Source organism: Aspergillus udagawae (genome assembly GCF_001078395.1).
Source record: "Aspergillus udagawae IFM 46973 DNA, scaffold_5, whole genome shotgun sequence".
NCBI classification, from domain to species: domain Eukaryota; kingdom Fungi; phylum Ascomycota; class Eurotiomycetes; order Eurotiales; family Aspergillaceae; genus Aspergillus; species Aspergillus udagawae.
The window spans coordinates 2,343,072-2,363,038 of NW_025091268.1; the positions used below are offsets into that span (position 1 = coordinate 2,343,072).

Genomic DNA, 19,967 nt, shown 5'->3' on the forward strand with positions numbered 1-19,967 from the left:
ATCTCACCTAAATGCTGCGCTGCCATTTAGAGGAAATAACATATATGACATTATATAGCAAAACAGGATCATTGTGGCTGAGTATATGGTATTGCTGATGGGTGGAAAATACATACAGTGCATGGTAAGGAGTAAAAAGATAGAGGTCGAAATCGAAGCGCAAAGAAATGGACCAAATTCTAGTAATATACATGATGGGTTTAGGCAACAATTCCCTCAGTTCATTTATGAGCAGTATGAGGCTTCTGATAATCTCTCCTTGGGATAATGTATTATACCGGCACTGGCACTTTTTCTTCCAGCTCTTCCACAGCATCATCGGCGGCGGCAATATCCGGAGCACCGGTAAATGCTGCCGTTCTCTGGTCCAGCAATTGCGCTTCTGTCTTAGCCCAAGCCTTCCAACGCTCGTACTCCTGGTTCTCCAGTTCCATGCCAACTTCCAGGAGAGAGGGCCCGAAGGTTGCTCCCGTTGCTTCCGCCTCCTCTGCAGCGACTCGCCGTTCGATATCTTCTTGTAGCCGTAGTCGGTAGAATTCGCGACGGGCAATATCATAAGCAGCACTCTTTGTCATATCGGGGACATTGTTTAAAAGCCAAAGCTGGCGTTGGACGACACTGTCGAAATGGAAGAAAAATGGTCAGAATCCGTGCTTGACTGACCATTGGGCGCATGCATTTCAAGCAATTGCGTTGCAGGGCACATACCTTTCACCGTCCAATCTCTTCCCTGGCTGCTGGAGCCGGCTCCAGTCGTAATGTTCGGAATCCTTGCCGGTGCTTTCGACGAGGACACGGGGTCTAGCAAGTTCCCAAGGGTGATCACGGAAGAATTCCTCTCGCAGTTGATCTTCCTCGTATTTGATTTCTGTCGGCAAGAACATACGACTTGCCTTCTTCGGCTTGATTCGTTTCTCTAGGACCTCGAAGACGACCTGCGGCTTCGGGGCACCGGGAAGCGTCTTCACGCGCTGTCGGACGAGCTGATGCTGAGGTGGTTGGTTTCGCACAAGGACCTGAGCTGGTGGAATATCGGCCACTACATCAAGCCACTTCGGGGGAGCGCGAATCTTGCCAGCCGCATGCTGTTGCAATGCTGTTTGGCGAACCCGAAGTGCTGTGAAATTGTATTTGCCCATAGCGGCTGGAAGAGACGGCCTCGGTAGGCCCTTTCGAATGTGTATTTCGAGATTTCTCGACGACTTCTGTCCAGTGTTAGACGGACACCTCTAGACTCGAGGCCTCTTTTTTCCCCCTGTTTTCTGCAACGCGATGTGCAATTCGGTCGTTCCAGGTCAGGTACTGGTGCTCCAGAGTTATCGAGCGCGGGTGTAAAAAAGAGGGATTCCTGAGCGGAGAGAGTAATGCGCGGCTCCGATTGGGCCGACCGACGGGCTCCGCCCAAGCGCAGAGAAAGTTGAGAAATGGAAGTTCTCAAGACAATCGACGCAGAACGGCATAATAAATTATTCGCTTGCGGGGAGAGCTTCAATATCACCGCTTAATCACCAGCAGAGACTAGTTGCATTTGTCTGACTAGCCCGCGCCTCATCGAACTCATTGCTCTCCCCTATATCTCGCTGTTCTCCCTTCCACCTTTCTATCTCATCACTCTCTCTTGCTTGAAGAGCAAGCTGCTCTGCCCTGTTCAACCTGCTCGAGAATTGCTCGGGACATGCATGACTGATCCGATGCCACCATGTCTGCCGTCTCATGCCTCATCTCAATAGGTCCCAGAGCTCACCCGACGCGGGAATCCGTCCTTTGCAGGCGCCGGATACTTGCTTTTCCCGCAATTCCCGCTCGATGCCCGTCTCAGATACTCCCTCACCCAGCTACAATGCCTCTATCAAAAGGCTCGGATATCGCCGTATTCGTCCATCCGTTGCATCTATAGCCGAAATTTTCGTCAGCTCCTTGGTCATGGCGAGTTTCTGTCGCGATCACTCTCCTCGCAACAGAGGGCTTTCTACAATGGCTGTCAAGACTTCAACCAATAATATGGCTCGTATGAAAGGAAAGAGTCTGGTTACCATCAGGCGGCTCACGTCTGGAAAGCGCCCGGCGCCCTCGAACTCGCCGGTAGAGTGTTTTGGCTTTGACAGACTGCGGACGCAACGAACATTCAACTCGGGTGTCGTGCAGAAGGTTAAGGATGAAGACCAGGGGGAAAGCTATGGGACTCAGAAGAATGTGGCAGGCTTGAATCAACGGGCTGAAGACCTCGAAGCACGTCGAAATCAAGGACATAATAGCCAGTCAGCATTACTTCGCTCGAAGAGAACGTCATTCCTCGATGATAATGGTCCTTCGAAAGAGCCCCATCCTAGCGATTCGGACGAATCCGTTTCCAACCAAACGAGAGATCAGTTTGATGCACTGGAAAGCCCTGTTCATCTTATAGAGCCAGTCTCTGAAAAGCAATCAAACGCCTCGAGCTGGGGGGCGCATCCAAAAAAGTTGGAATGTCTATTAAACCGAAAGCAAGCGTCCGAGCCAGATGCGGACTGTACAATGACTCCATCACCACCGCTCAAAGTCGGAAAAGACACCAACAGAGACGCCATTGAATTTCAAGCCGTTGAGAGATTCCTTGAAGCGGTCGAGGATCCTAAAAAAACAAATCAGTATATCTTCCGTCTCTACAGAGACCTTCCGTCGCCAGGTGTGGCGCACCTTTCGAAGCGCACCCGTGGTCTTCTTTTGCGTCGAATGTCCCAGCCTCCCAATCGTCGTTGGGCTGACGCACGCCGCTATCTAGCTATAGTGGAAGATATGATTGCTGCTAAGCTTCCATTGTCACCCGCTTTATGGACATCCGCTATTCACCTGGCAGGAAGGGCGATGGGCCATGTGAAGAAACAAGATCTCGTGCGGTCGATCGGCATCTGGCAGCAGATGGAACACTTGGCGGGAATCGAGTCAGACCCGGTGGTTTTCACTATTCTGTTTGACATCGCCATCAAATCGAGTCAGTTCACAGTGGCAGATAGGTTGCTTCAAGAAATGTCAAAGCGCGGCATTGAGTTCCGACGTGCCGGCAAGGTCTCGAAGATTTACTATTATGGAATGCTGCGCGATGTCAACGGTATTCATCGGGCATTCGATGAGTTTCTAGCAGCAGGGGAAATCGTGGATACGGCGGTCCTCAATTGTCTAATGACATCGTTCATCAGGGCTGGTAAGATTCGGATCGCGGAATCGCTATACCAACGGATGATGCAGGCGCAGGCGGCTGCACGACCAGCTGGAGATACTGATTACATGGGGGTGCCGACTCACCAACCGGCGCTTGCTTCAGAGTTGGTGTTGTACCGGAAAGCAGCCAAGGAGCTCAATCGTGCTTTTGAGATGGCAGCTCGTATTAAACACACTTTACCAGCACACTATCGCGCCCTACAAGAGTCCATCCCGATGAGCCCGGACACGCGAACATTCCACATCTTTCTTTCTTACCATGCAATCCACTCGGGTAACCTGCAGGCTTTCTCGAACATTGTAGAGGATATGGAGAAGACGTTCGCAATTCCACCTCGCGGTATGATATATCTGTTACTTTTCGAAGGCTTTGCTCGCCATGGCCGAAAGAAGAAAGATTGGACAGCGGATAAGTTACGGTTCGCTTGGCGATCATATGTTCGTGCCCTTTACGAGTCAAGGACAAGACTAAATGGCGACTTCTCCATTCATCGACCTGCCCTTACTTGGGAGAACCCATTGAAGACTGACTCCGCGACTGTGCTGACAACGTTGGCGGATTCTTCTCCACCCACTGTTGGTCTGTACACTCCACTACCATCAAGCACTGGCGAGATCAAGGCTGCTTCAAACGTCAGTGAACGGGCGGACGGAAGCGATGTTTCTAACACCAGTGAGATCAAGGATACCCCAGAGGAGAAGGAAGTCCAAGATAGCAGCCATCGCATGGACGAAAAAGAAGACGGAATAAGCGAGGGTGAACAGATTATAGAGCCCGACGATGGCATCGACCTCGATGTCGACGACCTCTTTCTCGCCCCAACAGAAAGCGCGCCGAGTGACTCCGACCCTATGGAGCATGAACTTGGGCGCCGGATCGAGAACGGGGTATTCCTGGGCCGCCGAATGATTCTCCTGATCATTCGGGCATTTGGCACCTGCTGTGGGCCTGAAGAGGTGATGGACGTCTGGTTGTCACTGGAGCGCATCTGGCGTCCTCAGAAGCGAAAGGCGCTGGATGTCCTCGCCGTTAAGGAGGAGCTGAATAAGTATATCAAAGACCTTACTGGCCGCTGAAGGCTGATGGCTGGCTGGTGGCGGTAGTTCTTTGAACTTGTATATTATCTATCTGTATATAAATACCCTTGGAGTGAAGTCGACTGTGACATATAGACAAACAATTATGTGCACGTTGATTTGGATACATGTAGGAGGTCAACGGACTAGCACTGGGATGTCGGCTCCTGCTGTCTCATGACGAGTATCAAACCAATGTGAAGCTATATAGTAGTCACGTGATACCGCGTGTCCCTTCTTTCGGCTTCTTCGCGTCGACGCGTGGATCGAGATAACTTGGCCGAACAATTGTTCTCGTCACTGTCCACTCAGAAATCACTATCGGTCTCAACGATGCAGAGATGCTTAACGGCGGATTGCAGCGCCGTAAAGTAGACTTGGATTTCTACTTGCACCGTGTCTTCCGTAAACGATCATTTCGGTAAGTTACTGGAATGCTACTGCCAAATAGGAGTCAAGATATCACTGACATGCCACGCCTTGATATCAGTCCTCTTCAACGTGAAGTTATAACAGCTGCGGTCGAGGGGCATGACGTTTTTTTGCAGGCGTCGACATCCTTTGGAAAGAGCTTGTGCTTCCAGCTGCCTGCTGTCCTCAGTCATGGCGGTTGGTCCACCCTCCACCAGTTTACGAAATTGGCATTTCAATAAGGCATTTCCTTTGATTGCTTATTCTTTTCGTCAACAGTGACAGTTGTGGTGTGTCCCCTTCTCGCTTTGATGGTGAGTAGTTTTCGTCAGCCGTTCCCGCCTTTATCAACTTGTGCAGTCCATTAAGGTGTGTCCTCCAATAGACGGATCAGGTGAATGCACTTCAGGCTCTGGGGGTAGCAGTATCCACCATCAACTCAACGACTCCTTTAGCTCAGAGACGGATGATTATAGACGATCTTCTTTCCGGGCACCCAAGAACACGTCTCCTTTATGTGACGCCAGAATTATGCCAGACAGTGGCGTTCAGGCGGACTCTTCAGACTATGCATTCACAGGGAGAGCTGATCCGCATAGCGATTGATGAAGCACATTGTATTAGCGAATGGGGCCACGACTTCCGTCCGGCGTACAAGCAACTTTCTTGGTTCAGGCGTCACCTGAACGAGCCGCCGGTCCCAATAAGTGCTTTCACGGCCACAGCAACACCACGTGTGCGCGCAGATATCATAAACATTCTTGGATTAGAGCCTGCTCAGCTGAAGTTATTCAACACTCCCTCTGCTCGGCCGAACATCCACTATGAGATCAGATATCTCGAAGATTTTGCAGAAGACCCGCTTGAGATCAAGAATTTTCAGCTGAACGACCTCCACTCGTGGTTGAAATCCATCCGAACACGACGAGAAGCTAGGCTAGATGTTAAGGACGCCGTACTTCCCCCGATTTTTGGCATTGTCTATGTGCCTTACCGCGTAATTGCTGAACAGCTGGCCACCGCTCTCACGAAAGTGTCCGATGGAAGCATTCGTGCAGTAGCTTATCACGCTGGCCTTTCCTCTGAAGACAGGAATCGCGTGCAGACTGAATGGACCGCATCAAGGCCTTTGGCTGCAGGGGAAGGCCCCCATCCTTCATTCTATATCATCGTTGCGACTAACGCGTTCGGTATGGGCATTGACAACCCCCACGTTCGCTTCGTGGTCCACTGGACTCCTCCTCGCAGCTTCGAGGGTCTCGTTCAGGAATCTGGCCGTGCAGGCCGAGATGGCCGCGCCGCCGCCTCTCTCATCTACTACAACACCCAAGAACGAGACCGGGTCCTCGACCGCCTGTACAAGGACGTCCAGAACGCCAAGATTCGAGCTGGTATTAAAGGCGACGACAGCAATGAAACCCCGGACTCATGTACCAAAGCCGTACATAGCTTGCAGAGCCACAGTGCCCGGCTGCAGAGCTTCAATCAGGTTATCCGATACTGCGAAACAGTGACCCAATGCAGACATCAGCTCATCAAGGATTTCTTCGGGGACCAGGAGCTTGAGATGATGGGCTCCCAGGTCGCAGGCCGCAATATCATGACCGAGGGCACGACCACATCGCCTTGTGACTTTGCCTGTGACTTTTGCAAATACGGAACGATCGAGCTGAGAAAACGAAAAGCGAGCATGCCGCCTCCGAGCGACCTTTCAGCGTTCACGGACCGCAGTCTTGTTCAGATTATCCAAGGAATGTTTCGTGATCTCCACTAGAGTGCCTTTTATTGGTGATCCCTGATAATTTAGATACATGCAAGGACCTGAACATGACTTGGATCTGCTCAAGAATGGACTGTATGGCTATGTGACGACGGTATGGGTAAAGGTGTTCTTTTGCAGGTCTCTTACTTTCTTTATTAGATACCAGAGTCTTAGAAGATTGCTACCAACTAATCAGTATGTTGCAGATCTCAAACCGAGGTCTGTGATTGAGCATAGATTGACAAAATCCCAGTGATAATCTATACAAGAGCCGAAGGCCAACCACACTCAATTAATTGACTTCCAAAAGACATTATTGTAAGAAACGAAATGGGAACTTTGAAAATTATTCTTCGACAACAACTCCACCCATAACATAAAGCGTCTTTCCTTGCGAGCGTTCGACTCGACTGTCGCTGCTCCGTTATGTCATATGGATGTCCTTGGAAACCATGGCGTAACATTTCTAAAGACCGGGAGGTGGTGGAACCTAATTGACAATGTTAGTACGAGATCTCCATCATTGAGCTTAGCTGATGCTTACAGCACTGTAGCTGCCACCACCAGGAGGCGGCGGAGGGGGAGAGCCAGAGCCAGGAGGTGGCGGAGGCGGGGCCTCACTAGCTGGAGGAGGTGGCGGAGGGGCAGGACTCTGGGACTGGGAAGACTGCTGTTGCTGCTGTTGTTGAGCCGCCTGTTGATAGTACTGGTAGTATGCTACATAGTTCTGGTAGCCACCGTAGGCCGCATAGGGGTCAGCTCCGTAATATTGCGCGTACTGTGCGCTATAGTCAGTCGGGCTTCCGGCACCAGCGGCACCCGAAGTTCCTGATGCAGCCTGTGCAGGACTAGCCGTGGCAGAGGGCGAGTTGGAGTGTTGCTGGTTATGTTGGCTAGAGTAACCACCGCCGTAACCGCCTCCATAGTAACGATCGCCGCCGCGTTGACCATACCCACCATAGCTGTGCTGAGGCGGATTTTCCTTGAAACGCTGATATTGTTCCCTGACATTGGCTAGAAGATCCTCACAGAGTTCTTTAGCAGCCTGGACATCGTTTGGATCAGGGCCACTTCATTCCGTCAGTCAATCGAGTTTTATCAGAACGGAGACTGAAATTGTACTTACGCTACGTGCAAAAACATGGGCTCATCACTCTCCCTGCCGGTGCTCGGTTCCAAGAAACCGGAGCCACGACCCTTGATTTGCACCTTGCAACGAGTCTTCTGTTGAATGTGCTTCACATATGCACCTCCTTGTCCAACAACTTGGGCTCGGAGATTGAATCCAGGGATCGGTTCCAGATCAACCGGAATCCGTTCTTCGGGCCATTTACGCTGTACGCAATTAGCGCCTTCTGAGAAGTGAACAAGTGAATGAGTCCATACACGGCCGTATTCATCACGCTCAACTGGATCCGGCTCACGCCGACGGAATCGTCGCTCGTCAACGAGATTCGGTAGCTCCTTCTGCATCAGTTCGTCGATCAAGGCCACGGCCTTTTCGAGGCCTTCTTTGGACGTGCTCGTTACGTGGAGGTACAGCGGTGGGTTCTACCCAAATCTCATTAGCAATAGTACAATCTTTCGGCGGGTGGTTGGTTATGAAGGAAGGATAAACCACATACCGCGGCGGTGGCCATGCTCTTGTCAGGATAATAGCTTCCTCGGGTAGTGACATCTTGATAATAAGACTTGATGAGCTTCCTTCTTGATCAAAAGTTCATAATAATATAAATGTGGAATGAAGGCGTACCGGCGCCAGTCTGGTCTTTAATCTAAATGTCACGCAGCGGAGGTCAGCAGATGAAAATGAGGGTATGTGAGATGCTATGGATGGTTTGATTTGGGTAAGCTTCAGCCACGGCCACGAAAAAATGAACAGTAATGAAAGGGAAAGCAAGATGCTTGGTGCAGCGGTAGCCGGCTTGCACAACAGTGCCTGGAATATCAGCAGACGCAAGCAGGAATAATTACCATCTTTTGGGTAGAACCCTTGGTCAATGTATAGCGGTTGCGCAGGTCATTGATTTCAATATCTTTGATGTAATCGCCGTCAGCAACGTAGATTTCAGGATTCAACTTCTTCGAGTCCGCGGCGGAGGGCGAAGACGCGTTCGGTGCGGGACTGGCGGTCTAGAAAGCATACACAGGACCAAGTAAGCAACAGTCGCATCATGAGTACAGGACCATCTCGATTTCTCACCGAACGTATGGGAGGGACATCGACGTGCTGAATTCCTTTCTTCGCTTGCAACTGTGCGTTGATCTTGGCCGCTGCGGCAGCTGTTCAAATTCCCCCGACTTGTCAGCTTCTGCTGTAAAAGAATGAGCTTTGAAGCCTGCTTGCTGGTCATACCTGCTGCCGCTGCAGGATCTACAGAGCCTGATTTCCGCGAGTCATCGGCGCCGGGGCTGTAGGGTTCACGACTGAGAGGACTGCGAGTGCGAGTGGATTCTGGCTGTCGCGAAGAAGGAGACCGAGAGCGACGGTCAAATCGTGAAGCTCGTCGCGGCTCAGGCTCCGTCTGATCGAAGCGAGAGCGTTTGGCACGGCGTTCGTCGTCAGCCATGATAGGCGATAGATATGAAGAAGGAAGAAGTATTGTTGTCACTGGACAGGCGCAGTCGCAGAAGATGGTCCAGAACAAGCCTAAGAGGAGGGCCTTAGAAGTCCAAAAGCAACAAAAAGGTTTGGTGGAGTTAGAAGATCAGCCCAATAGACGCTAGTGTAACAACAACCAGCACAGCGGGAATACTTTTTTCTCTTCAGTACGGAGGTACGGAGTATGGGAAACTGGCCAATCACAGAAGAGGTGTAGTCAAGGAGCATGCAGATAGAGGTCGATGAGCTTTGACTGACACTTTAATGGTCCACAACCTAGACAGCGTTATGAGCATTTGAGCAGACCAGGTTATTCTTCAGTTATCCTTAGAGGACAAAGACACGAATAGAAAGTTGGTGATGTGCAGCAGCTTCAGGTCATGTGAGGATGCACATACATCCCATGTTCCCACTAGTCTGCAGAAAGTCTAGCGGTATTATAACTGTGGTAAGTGACATACACAGGCCTGAGTCAGCGCCCCCGACGTCGGAAGGTCGCGAGCATAAAATGCGATTTATGACTACCGACACTTGACTCTCTCTCGTCCTAAAAAAAAGACTCCATTGAGTCGGATCAGCCTCTCTTGTTTTGCCTGCTTTCGTCGCAGGCCAAGTCGGGAGATAATGTCTTTCCGACGCCCTCTGATGCTGTCGTCGGCAGCATCAGCGCCCTTTCTAGTGGTGTCGTCCAAAACCTCCCGAGTGGCAGCCAGTCTTCCCCGATTCACCACATCCAGAGCATCGTCTAGCTCGACCTCGGCATTGGCCTACAAGGCCTTGCATCGTCGCTCGCCTCTCCCCCTGCCTGTCTCCGATACCTCCCCGCAATGGGACGCTCCCACGGCCGTCTCGTCGATTTTGTACGAGACACCTGTCGCACCGACCAATCCTCCAAAGCGTCACATCCTGAACTGCCTGGTGCAGAATGAGCCCGGTGTGCTGTCGCGCGTGTCCGGAATCCTGGCTGCCCGGGGCTTCAACATCGACAGCTTGGTCGTCTGCAACACCGAGGTTGAGGATCTGTCTCGCATGACCATCGTGCTGCAGGGCCAGGACGGTGTCGTCGAGCAGGCGCGCAGACAGCTGGACGACCTCGTCCCCGTCTGGGCTGTCCTCGATTATACCGACTCGGCCCTGGTGCAGCGCGAGCTTCTGCTCGCCAAGGTCAGCATCCTGGGCCCCGAGTTCTTCGAGGAGCTGCTCCAGCACCACCGCGAGATCACCACGCCCGGTGACGCCCTGGAAGGGCAGAAGGACAAGGCTGGCGCTGCGCAGAGCAAAACAGTCGAGTTTCATCCTCGCCATCTGCCTCCCAGTCAGGCACTGAGACACAAGCACGAGCATCTTGATGCCATCACCCGCTTGACTCACCAGTTTGGCGGCAAGGTTCTGGACATCAGCACCAACAACTGCATTGTTGAAGTGTAAGCTTTATACGTCTGCTCCTTTGTAAATCGCGATCTAGCATCAGCTAACATTTCTACAGCTCCGCCAAGCCTTCTCGTATTGACTCGTTCCTGAAGCTTGTCAGCCCCTTCGGTATTCTTGAGTCCACGCGGACTGGTCTCATGGCCCTGCCTCGTTCTCCTCTTTCTGCTGAGCCCAGCGAGGAGCTTGAGAAAGAGGCCGCCGATGTCGTCGATGCTAGCACCCTTCCTCCTGGTTAATTACAATGCCCGATACCAAATCGTCTGCTGTAAACAGCAAATTTCCTAGTTGTAACTCGAAGCCTGGTGAAATTGACCATGTTCCTTGGTAACAATTTATAATTGATATGACTTTTTTCTGGGAATATCAAGTTGATTGGTTCATTCTGAAATCAGTGTCCGGCTTCGTGCTTGTATATCCTAGCGCTTTCTTCCTTGAATTTGATTCATTCCGCTAGTCGCGTATTTTTGTTCCAATTCAATACGGTCTCAATCCACAGCATGCTAGCAAATCTGACTAGGTACTGAAGGAAAAGCATATTGTAGAATCGGGTTCATCTATACGTGATCTCAGATCACCCTGCAGTAGAATGCATACCCAAACGCCCACGTTATACCCTGAGAGCGCCAAGAAAGTCCCCAGACGCCTAAATCACATACTCCAGATTAGATTTTCACATTGGCCCGAATTCCCTTGCTGTGATAGTCAATTGTGGTTGTATAGTGGCCTACCCGAACGCCAACCGTGGCCATCGCATCAAGTTCAAGTGAACCTCCCAGAGCTCGTTTCAGAGCATCGTAGCCGATACCATCCGGGTTCATCTCGACAGTCATCCGGGGCGTCTTTGAGACCCCCGGGGGCACCTGGAAAGGAACGGAGTAGTTAATACTGCCGACCTCTTCGTGTCCCAGGTAGTAAGCGTTGGCTTGCACAGATATAATGTCTATCAACGTCTTCGGGAGAGGCGAAAATAGGGTGAACTCGGCAGTGGATGACCAAAGGTGCAGCTAAGAGCACACGTAGATTAGTCCCTGTTCAAAAAGAAACCTGGTTCAAGAACAATGGGATCTATGTCAAGAAAACACATTATCCACTGGTGGCATGCTAGAACGAATTCGAGACTCATGAGGGAAAGACGGCTCCTATCAAGGCAGGTAGTACCGTGGCTTCTTGAATGAACCTGGTGTCCCCATTGTCACCATTGGGTGCCTTGGGTGGCCCGGGAATCGATATCCTGGGAAGTTGGAACTCAAAGCCCAACTTTGATAATGCTCGCCCGAATTCAGGTAATGTCGGGATAGTTCCCTCATGACCCTGCACCGTTACGGTAATGTTGGACCCTAGATGTTGGTCAGGACCTTGACGATGACATGAATGATTCTAAGGTAGGTTTTACCTGAGACACATTTTGATAGAAATTCTCGGCCAGCTTCTACACCATCCTGACCTCCTTTGGACGGCTCCCACATGATATCGACCCGAATTGTAGCAACTGCCTTCGAAGCCAACGCGATGTCTAAGGCTGTGATATGGGCAACTTTAGTCCCATTGTACAACATCATAAAGTCGGCGTAAGGTACTGCTGCTGAGTATTCCGTTGGATTGGTGACATTCACTCTCGTTTTGACCAGCATGGAAGAATCGGTTGTAGGGCCAACTTCGAGGGACTCCAACCGCGGCATCAATTCATCAAAAGAGCCAGAGAACGGAGCTACACAGGAATCAGTGATCTATTTCCTTTTCGGAAGTTTTCCTTGCCAAGGTACTCACGCTTGACTTGAACAGCTCCCTTGGCTGGTATGCCTCTGACGGCAAACTGGCCAAGCTTCGTTACAACTTCCGCATCGACCGCTGCAACGACTCGTAGGTCAACCGGCTTCCCTTCAAAAATCAAAGATTGGAGGATTTCGGTCAAAACATCTTCATCAGTAACTCTTAGCGGTGCATCTTTCATCGCAAAGTTTACGAGCAACGCCTGGGAGCCGTCTGTGTCTTTGATATAACTTGCATTGGCGGGCTGCCACTTTGGAAGATTCACGACTCCAAGCTCTTTTCCATGGTAGAAGACATCAGCATTGGCACGAACATGTGGAATGTCTACGTGCAAGTTGATCTGCTCCGGCAATGCAATTAGCACCTTGACCAGGGCCGATATTCTTGGTTGAGATTCATCTGAGTCTGGCTCAGCGAACGGATCGGGAAGACTGAGATGCACGTCTGACATCGTGTAGTTCTTGACCAAGTTGTCCAGTGCATGTCCCGTGAAGGGCATTGGTACTGTGACACCCTTCAATATGTCTGCAAGCCAGGGTGGAGTTTCCAGGGATGGGTTATCTGCTCCACGAATGTAAACCGTAGTTGGGCGGCCGTTCATATAGCTCTTGACGAGAAAATCAAGTGGTGAGTCTTCCCTTCCGGGACACGCTCTTGTCAATTCGTCAGAGAGACTTTGCATAGTACCAACTACATTCATGACAGCGCTGGCACCAGGTTCGACCTGAAATTCCTTTATGACCGCATCTGCTACCAAGATGTTGGGGTCCCCCGGCGAGCAATTCGGTACGAGCAGCTCAAAGCAGAGCGAGGGTATCGTCAGGGACAAAGGAGAATCAATCGATGCAGTAAGCGACACATCAAACGCCAATGCGCCACTTCCGCCAGGGGTATCAAGGTCATAGACATTCAGCTTTGAGATTTTGACGTCAGGCAAAGCAGGGAAGTCTTTATCTATAGACAGTATCAGCGATTGAGAAACCCTCTGCCAAAGATTAACAACAGCAGCGGGTAGACGGAACTAACCTTTGAATGTGACAGAGTCAGTCACTATTTGCTCACCCAAGCTCAGTAAACCAGATTTGAGAGGAACGATGGCCTTTCCATTGACCCTGAGCTGACCAAGTCTCCCTTCAATCCAATCATCCGCCACTGCACGAATACCCACAAGGTCGCCGGCGATCAGATCTGCCAGAAAATCAAGGTTGTTTGTATGACCGTTCTGGACATTCACTTTGATGGAGGGCAGAGAGGCCGTGCCGGCGAGAATATTTCCATAGTCCGGAAGGTAGACCTGTACCTCCGACTGACCCGTTTCCACTTCCCTGCTAATCCAAGTGACCAACCGACCTAGAGTCCGGACTGACCGCTTCTGGACACGGTCTGCATCCAAGACGAATTTCCCCTGAATTCTGGTTCGCACACCATCCTCGGTGGTCGAATTAATGGAGATATCCGTAGGTCTGAACACTGCGGCTTCTTTCGCATATTCCTTCACGGCCGCTGGTGCCACAAAAGCGAATACAAGGATGGACACGACAGCCATCAACGTGACAAACGCGCAGATAAATTGCCATCTTATTCTGCCACTTAAACGCTTGGAATACTTGTGTAAACTGGAGGTCTGAGACGCTGACGATGAGGCTGATGCTCTCCGAGGCGCCGTGCCGTACGCAACAATATCACCGTCATCACGACGGACTAAGAGAGGCGTAGACTCTGACGACAACTCGAATGGTCGAATCGGTCGATCTGCGTGAGAGGATGAGCTATCCGTAGACGGCCGCTCGTTGAGCAGAGGTCTGTGTTCTTCCTCCGCCATACTGGCTGGAGGTGTGGGGAAGACAGCCAAATGTGGAGCGATAGAACGGATAATTATTCAGAGGAATTGTGGGGATAGAACAAAGAATCTATATAAGTGCTATGGAAGGATGTAATCTAAAACAATAATAAGATCAACGATGAGGAGAACAAGAATAGGTTGATGGATAGATAGGTAAGGTATCCATACTTGGAGCATCAGATAGGTAAGAAGACTAGATGATGATCAACGACGTAGGTAACACCGCCAACGGCCCAATAATAAAATGCTGATAGGAGCGTTCCCAGTTGTGGAGGAGCTCAACCAACCAGTTCAATAGCTTAGCCAACTATCAACCATCAGCTATTTAATTGGTATGAGTCGATCCGATAATTGGATACACTAGACTGCTATTATTTTCGACTGAATCATCTCCAGGTAAGTAGACTAGGTATGTCTGTGTAATTTTTTGGATAATTTCTCTGAGTCATACTGACTTACCTACCACCATATCTACAGGGTCGTCAGTTCTCTCAATTCCATATTTCAATCTCATCCACCATGGCTTGCGGTCTAAAACTCGCTGCCGCCCGATACGGCGCATTGAACGGCCAACACATGCGTCAACGAGTCTCCCTCAATGGCTTGCGACGATATTCGTCCCAGACTACCCCTCCTACCTCTCCTTTCGCACCTCGCCATTTTCTCTCTATTGCCGATCTGACCCCCACCGAGTTCGCTACCCTCGTCCGCAATGCCTCTTCGTACAAACGCTCGATCAAATCGGGCTCCATGCCTCAAAATCTCCTTGGAGCCCTGACCGGGAAGACCGTGGCCATGATGTTCAGTAAACGGAGTACTCGAACCAGGATTTCGACCGAGGGTGCGGTGGTGCAAATGGGAGGACACCCGATGTTTCTGGGAAAGGATGATATTCAATTGGGTGTTAATGAGTCCCTATACGACACGGCGGTGGTCGTCTCTTCAATGGTTTCTTGCATTGTGGCTCGCGTCGGCAAACATGCCGAAGTTGCCGACCTCGCGAAGCACTCAACCGTCCCTGTGATTAACGCTCTTTGTGACTCATTCCACCCGCTGCAAGCCGTCGCCGATTTTCAGACCTTGCACGAAACTTTCACACCCAAGGCTCATGGTCTCTCCAGCCTGGGTCTGAAGGGCATGAAGATCGCCTGGATCGGCGATGCGAATAACGTTTTGTTTGATATGGCCATTGCGGCAGCCAAGATGGGCATTGACCTGGCCGTTGCCACACCCAAGGGCTACGAGATTCCTGCCCACATGCTGGAGATCATCGAGAAGGCCGGAGAAGGCGTGTCCAGCCCCGGAAAACTCATCCAGACTACTGTTCCTGAGGAAGCTGTCAAGGACGCAGATGTTCTGGTCACAGACACTTGGGTATCCATGGGACAGGAAGCCGAATCGATCAAGCGGATCAAGGACTTTGAAGGCTTCCAGATCACCGCCGATCTGGCCAAGCGTGGTGGTGCCAAGGAAGGATGGAAATTTATGCACTGCTTGCCCCGTCACGCGGAGGAGGTGCACGATGAAGTCTTCTACAGTCAGCGGTCCCTAGTCTTCCCTGAGGCAGAGAACCGGCTGTGGGCTGCAATTTCTGCTATCGAGGCATTCGTGGTGAACAAGGGGAAAATCGTATGATAATCGAATAAATTCTGTAGAAAAAGCAAACTGAAATCAAATTAGCAAATCGAATACCATTCCGCCAGCTAGTCTTGTGTGTATAGTGCTATAACCTTATTATGTTCTATGTACTTTGTTGACACCGAATTGCTGTGTATCATCAGGTGGTTAGTATATAGTGGGGATGTGGAGATTTACCCCAGGTTGTGCTTCAACATATGGTATTTCCACGAGCATGTTCACGAGGTCATACGAAATACTGCCAAACCTCAATATATTATCGATTCGCCAGGTCCACGCTCCTGCAATGATGCACTATCCGATCCTAGACCAAAAGGCTACTCGCAAGAGCTAAGGTCTGTCTGTCCCAGAGCCCACTTTCACATGCCGACAGCCAGCAGCTCGGGCGGAGAAGGGAGAGTCAGCGAATCCTTGCCGCACCTCCTCTTCTACGGAGAACATCATTCCATGTTATTACCTCAAGCTTGCAAGCTACTAAGAGCTCTTTAAGCGGATCATTCCTCTTCCCTCTCAGCCCAGAACCACTTCATCAAGCTCTCAGCAGAACATCGGAATGGATGTACGGGTCTCTCCCATCTGTATTCCTTCTATCTACTCACTCAGCTCCACAGGGTTCTGCATCCCAAAGCGGGAGCGCATTTCGATCCCGCCGCTCATATCCCTCACTAAATCATGTTTCGCTCGCACCATTGACAAATCGGTTCCCCATCGACGACGACACAGAGCCACAGGACTATTTCTCACCACGAGATGAGCGATCTGCCGACACACCAACCCGGACATCCTATCTCTCAAGCTCGTCCGTTCCAGGGACCCCGGGCGTCCTCTCGTATTCCCGCAGCGGATCCCGAGTCCGTCTGCACTCCCGAAGCAAGAGCTCAAGTCGTATCCACCGCAGCGACAGCAGCCTGCAGAGCCAGGACGACGCACAACCCCTGCACCATCATCCACCTCACGGATCCAAGAAGAAGCACACACCCTCGTCGCGGCATCAGCCGTCCGAGTCAGCCGGACATCGCGATGCAGAATGGATGCTTCGGGCCGGGATCGCGCTCGCTTCGTCCACGCGAGAGGAAAAAGGCCAGAGCTGGCTTGTGAAGCGCGAGAGCTCGACGAGCCTCGTCTCGGAAACGAATCACGATGGCCCGGTTTTGGCCCGCCGGTCGAGATCCGGGAGGTCTACGCCGGCCGCGCATTCGAGATGGGGATCCCGTGCGGCAAGTCGAAGGAACAGCAGACCCGATCTGGCTATGACGAGCCTCGATGCGCTCTCCACTAGACCCGGATCGAATGCCCATGACTCGGCCGGTCCCGACGAGGAGACACGCCATTTCGTACCTGACTTTGTGGATGAGCGTATCCGCGCGGAGATGGCATCCATCCAGCAGTTCGAGGACGGGTATACATCGGCCTCGGACGAGGGGTCCGACTCGGAGGACGAGATCGACGAGCAGGAACTGCAGCGTTTGACTCGGGAGCGGGGATTCGGCCTGGGCAGCTGGATCGATCGGATGGTCGAGTGGACACTATTCGGTGTCGAAGATCTACCTCTTTCTGCAAATGTTCCGTCCGTCCAGCCAGCAAAGCATCCCGACGTATCTCCAGACGAGAACAATGTCCTCGATGATCACTCTTCTGCGGCAGAATTGTCCGACGACAATGCCAGCGTGTCGGCTGACGAATCTATAGGTTCGACTGTAGTAGAGAAGCCAGGGGAGAATGGAGGCTTGGAGGATGCAGGGTGGCTCCTCCGTGTCATGAAGCGTGCACTATCATGAGCCTTACAGAACGCGGTTTCTCCATTGTGCAATTTTGTCATGCATTGCTCTGTTTTCCAACTCAACCATCACTCATATTCTCGATGATATGACTACCAAAGTTGGCTTCAAGATCATCTGGAGCTCCCTCGGTTGCTTTATCATTCACCTATACATCATCTAACTCATGATCAACCAAGATTCTGCAGGTTTATTTTGATTACGTGACTAATATTACAATCTGTCCACGATCATTTCCCTTCTATTCCGTCTCACCCTCTAGATCCAGTATTTAGGTTGCTTTTGTGCGCAAGAGGCTAATACGCATACCCACATGTATGTGGGCCAGGACAAGTCTCTGATGCCTCTTGAAGTTCCACACATGCTGGGCAACGACAATCATTCTGCTGGTCTAAAAAGGTTGTCTAGACGCAAATTCCCAATCGACGCATTGTGGATGCGACTTATTTCATCAAAAACCGAGCATGCTAGCCATGCACGGATTGAGAGCATCTGTATCTTTTACTTGACACATGGCCCATCTGGCACAATAATTCAGAATATGATCGAAGCCACCGTAATTGAAGATGACACCAAGTTTCAGCCACCAGCATGACCGAGAAGAGCGGGGGAAAGAATGGGCAAAGGGTATACAAGACAGGTAGCGGACATAGGGGAAATGATTGCCGTCAAATGGCACAAAATTCAGGGATAATCTTCAGAAGTCGGCCGTAGCAGAATAGAAACAGAAATGAAGAAGGGAAGGTGAGTAAAAGGAATGGAGAAGCCGAGGAAAAGAGGCTAATGATGGTTCATGTGGGCGGTGGTATGATGTAGCTTGACAGGCAAGAAGACGCGATATAGAACTATTCCCCGTAGCCTTGTGCTCTCTCTAGGTAACGATAAAAAATGACGACGAGCCTGGTTTTTGCAAGTATGACACAATAAATAAAGCGCAGTGTCCTTTGCAAACTTCAAACGTCAGGAGATCCTCAACTCTCTAATTCATGCAATAGGTATCGTGATCGTATCATATGCGAGCGCGCACGGTCGAGGAATCGGACAGTAGCTATCGAAAATGACGAGTAAAACCGCAACGCTGCCGCAAGGGTGCAATTAACGAGCGAGATTGCGAGAAGTGCTCCTCTACCAGGGTCCAACTTTGACGGGAGTTCCCAAGCCATAAGTGCCGGAAAGTAACTGCTCCCGGACCGAGACAAGGTCCCCACCAGTCGAACTTCCATAGTTTTGGGAGTCTGGGCCGTGCATCCAACCCAAGCTGTTACCAAGCTCATTGACGGCAGCCTGAAGTCGACCGCCAGCGTTTTGGTTATGCTTCGCCAGTTTCTGATCCCATCCACCATACTGTAGTTGAATTCCGCCACCACGCTTCGCCGCCTCCCGGATTACCAGAATCCATGCCTTGCAAATTTCATCATACGCAGAGTCCCGCTCTATGTTGTTCTGTGGTGAGTGCCATCGTGGCAATGCGTGAATGATATCTGTAGCCCCGTCCAGATAACTCAGAGAGACGGACGCTTGAGTTTCATGTGGCGGCAAGAAATGCGGTGTGAAATCACTCAGAGCATCCAGCAGATTCCCCAGCGGCTGTCGGACACGGTTGTAGGCATAGTCCGACTCAGGATTGCCACCTAATGGGAATGAGTTTTGTAAAGTCGATTGGTAATTGCGGAGAACCTGGAGAGCAGAGGAAACACTCGGCCGTGGAGACGTGTGAATCACTTCGTCAGCCAAAGCCGGGTGACGCTCGCACATTGACCGTAGTATCCCCCTCAAGGCATCTGTGTCGAGGGTTTCCAGCAGTCGAGGCAGGGAGAGTGGTCTGCCAGAGACGTTGGGGCGGGATCGTTTGAACGAGCGAGGAGCCGGAAGAGATCGAGGAGTGAAGGCGGGGGAGTTGGTGGGAGAGGCTGACATCCGTCCATCGTGATCATTGCCATCATCATCGGCTTTCCGTTTACGGTTGCTGGTTGTATGAGTAGGGGTAGACACTGGAATAGTCGTGAGCTTCAAATCTCAATCCTGTAAACCCCAAAAGTCACTTACTTGGATGTGGTGAGGAGAGACGAGAATACTCGTAGAAGTGTGGAGGCACAGGTGGTGTAGCCACCAAGCTGTTCATGATGGGTCACAAACAGTTGATGGCAAATAAGTGCCGATATCTCTCTGTGGCAGAGGGAAACGAGGATTTCGAATACAGGAAAGTAGGAGGGCGGGAAGGAGGGATAAATCAAGGGAAAGACAAGATTCCAAATAAAAGAAGAAGATGGAGAATTAGAGAAAAGAAAGAGAGCGAGAGAGAGAGGATGTAAGGACGGGTTGAGTCGAGGTGAGGTGAGGTGAGTGGTGGGGAAGGGCGAAAGAAAGAAAAGCGGTGGACTTGCAGGCGGTTGCGGGAGGCAACGCAGGCCGACTGCGCAGGTTTTGGTCCATGACACCATCCATGATCACTACAAG

General features: G+C 51.0%; 8 protein-coding genes across 8 annotated transcripts; 4 read left to right on the plus strand and 4 right to left on the minus strand.

Moving 5' to 3' along the window:
• Positions 1–272: 272 nt before the first annotated feature.
• rsm25 (mitochondrial 37S ribosomal protein mS23) lies at positions 273–1,139 on the minus strand (the record flags this gene model as incomplete). The annotated part of the gene is made up of 2 exons (XM_043292528.1): positions 273–618; positions 709–1,139. 2 exons carry the CDS (start codon positions 1,137–1,139, stop codon positions 273–275), a joined length of 777 nt encoding a protein of 258 aa, XP_043148463.1.
• Positions 1,140–1,806: 667 nt separating this feature from the next.
• Aud_007640 (pentatricopeptide repeat protein) lies at positions 1,807–4,275 on the plus strand (the record flags this gene model as incomplete). Its single annotated transcript, XM_043292529.1, has 1 exon — positions 1,807–4,275. The coding sequence occupies one exon, from the start codon at positions 1,807–1,809 to the stop codon at positions 4,273–4,275; it is 2,469 nt and encodes an 822-aa protein (XP_043148464.1).
• A 603-nt stretch (positions 4,276–4,878) lies between these two features.
• Positions 4,879–6,460, plus strand: Aud_007641 (putative RecQ family helicase RecQ; the record flags this gene model as incomplete). Its single annotated transcript, XM_043292530.1, has 2 exons — positions 4,879–4,884; positions 5,072–6,460. 2 exons carry the CDS (start codon positions 4,879–4,881, stop codon positions 6,458–6,460), a joined length of 1,395 nt encoding a protein of 464 aa, XP_043148465.1.
• A 454-nt stretch (positions 6,461–6,914) lies between these two features.
• On the minus strand, positions 6,915–9,018 carry Aud_007642 (KH domain-containing protein; the record flags this gene model as incomplete). Its single annotated transcript, XM_043292531.1, has 9 exons — positions 6,915–6,938; positions 6,993–7,518; positions 7,575–7,783; positions 7,835–7,999; positions 8,074–8,126; positions 8,202–8,223; positions 8,423–8,581; positions 8,652–8,731; positions 8,805–9,018. The coding sequence occupies 9 exons, from the start codon at positions 9,016–9,018 to the stop codon at positions 6,915–6,917; spliced, it is 1,452 nt and encodes a 483-aa protein (XP_043148466.1).
• Positions 9,019–9,674: 656 nt separating this feature from the next.
• On the plus strand, positions 9,675–10,717 carry Aud_007643 (acetolactate synthase regulatory subunit; the record flags this gene model as incomplete). Its single annotated transcript, XM_043292532.1, has 2 exons — positions 9,675–10,474; positions 10,537–10,717. The coding sequence occupies 2 exons, from the start codon at positions 9,675–9,677 to the stop codon at positions 10,715–10,717; spliced, it is 981 nt and encodes a 326-aa protein (XP_043148467.1).
• Positions 10,718–11,143: 426 nt separating this feature from the next.
• Aud_007644 (uncharacterized protein) lies at positions 11,144–14,073 on the minus strand (the record flags this gene model as incomplete). The annotated part of the gene is made up of 5 exons (XM_043292533.1): positions 11,144–11,485; positions 11,640–11,818; positions 11,875–12,189; positions 12,249–13,205; positions 13,278–14,073. The coding sequence occupies 5 exons, from the start codon at positions 14,071–14,073 to the stop codon at positions 11,144–11,146; spliced, it is 2,589 nt and encodes an 862-aa protein (XP_043148468.1).
• Positions 14,074–14,613: 540 nt separating this feature from the next.
• Positions 14,614–17,510, plus strand: Aud_007645 (ornithine carbamoyltransferase; the record flags this gene model as incomplete). The annotated part of the gene is made up of 2 exons (XM_043292534.1): positions 14,614–15,723; positions 16,344–17,510. The coding sequence occupies 2 exons, from the start codon at positions 14,614–14,616 to the stop codon at positions 17,508–17,510; spliced, it is 2,277 nt and encodes a 758-aa protein (XP_043148469.1).
• A 1,125-nt stretch (positions 17,511–18,635) lies between these two features.
• On the minus strand, positions 18,636–19,632 carry Aud_007646 (cut8/STS1 family protein; the record flags this gene model as incomplete). The annotated part of the gene is made up of 2 exons (XM_043292535.1): positions 18,636–19,501; positions 19,557–19,632. The coding sequence occupies 2 exons, from the start codon at positions 19,630–19,632 to the stop codon at positions 18,636–18,638; spliced, it is 942 nt and encodes a 313-aa protein (XP_043148470.1).
• Between the last annotated feature and the right edge of the window lie 335 nt (positions 19,633–19,967).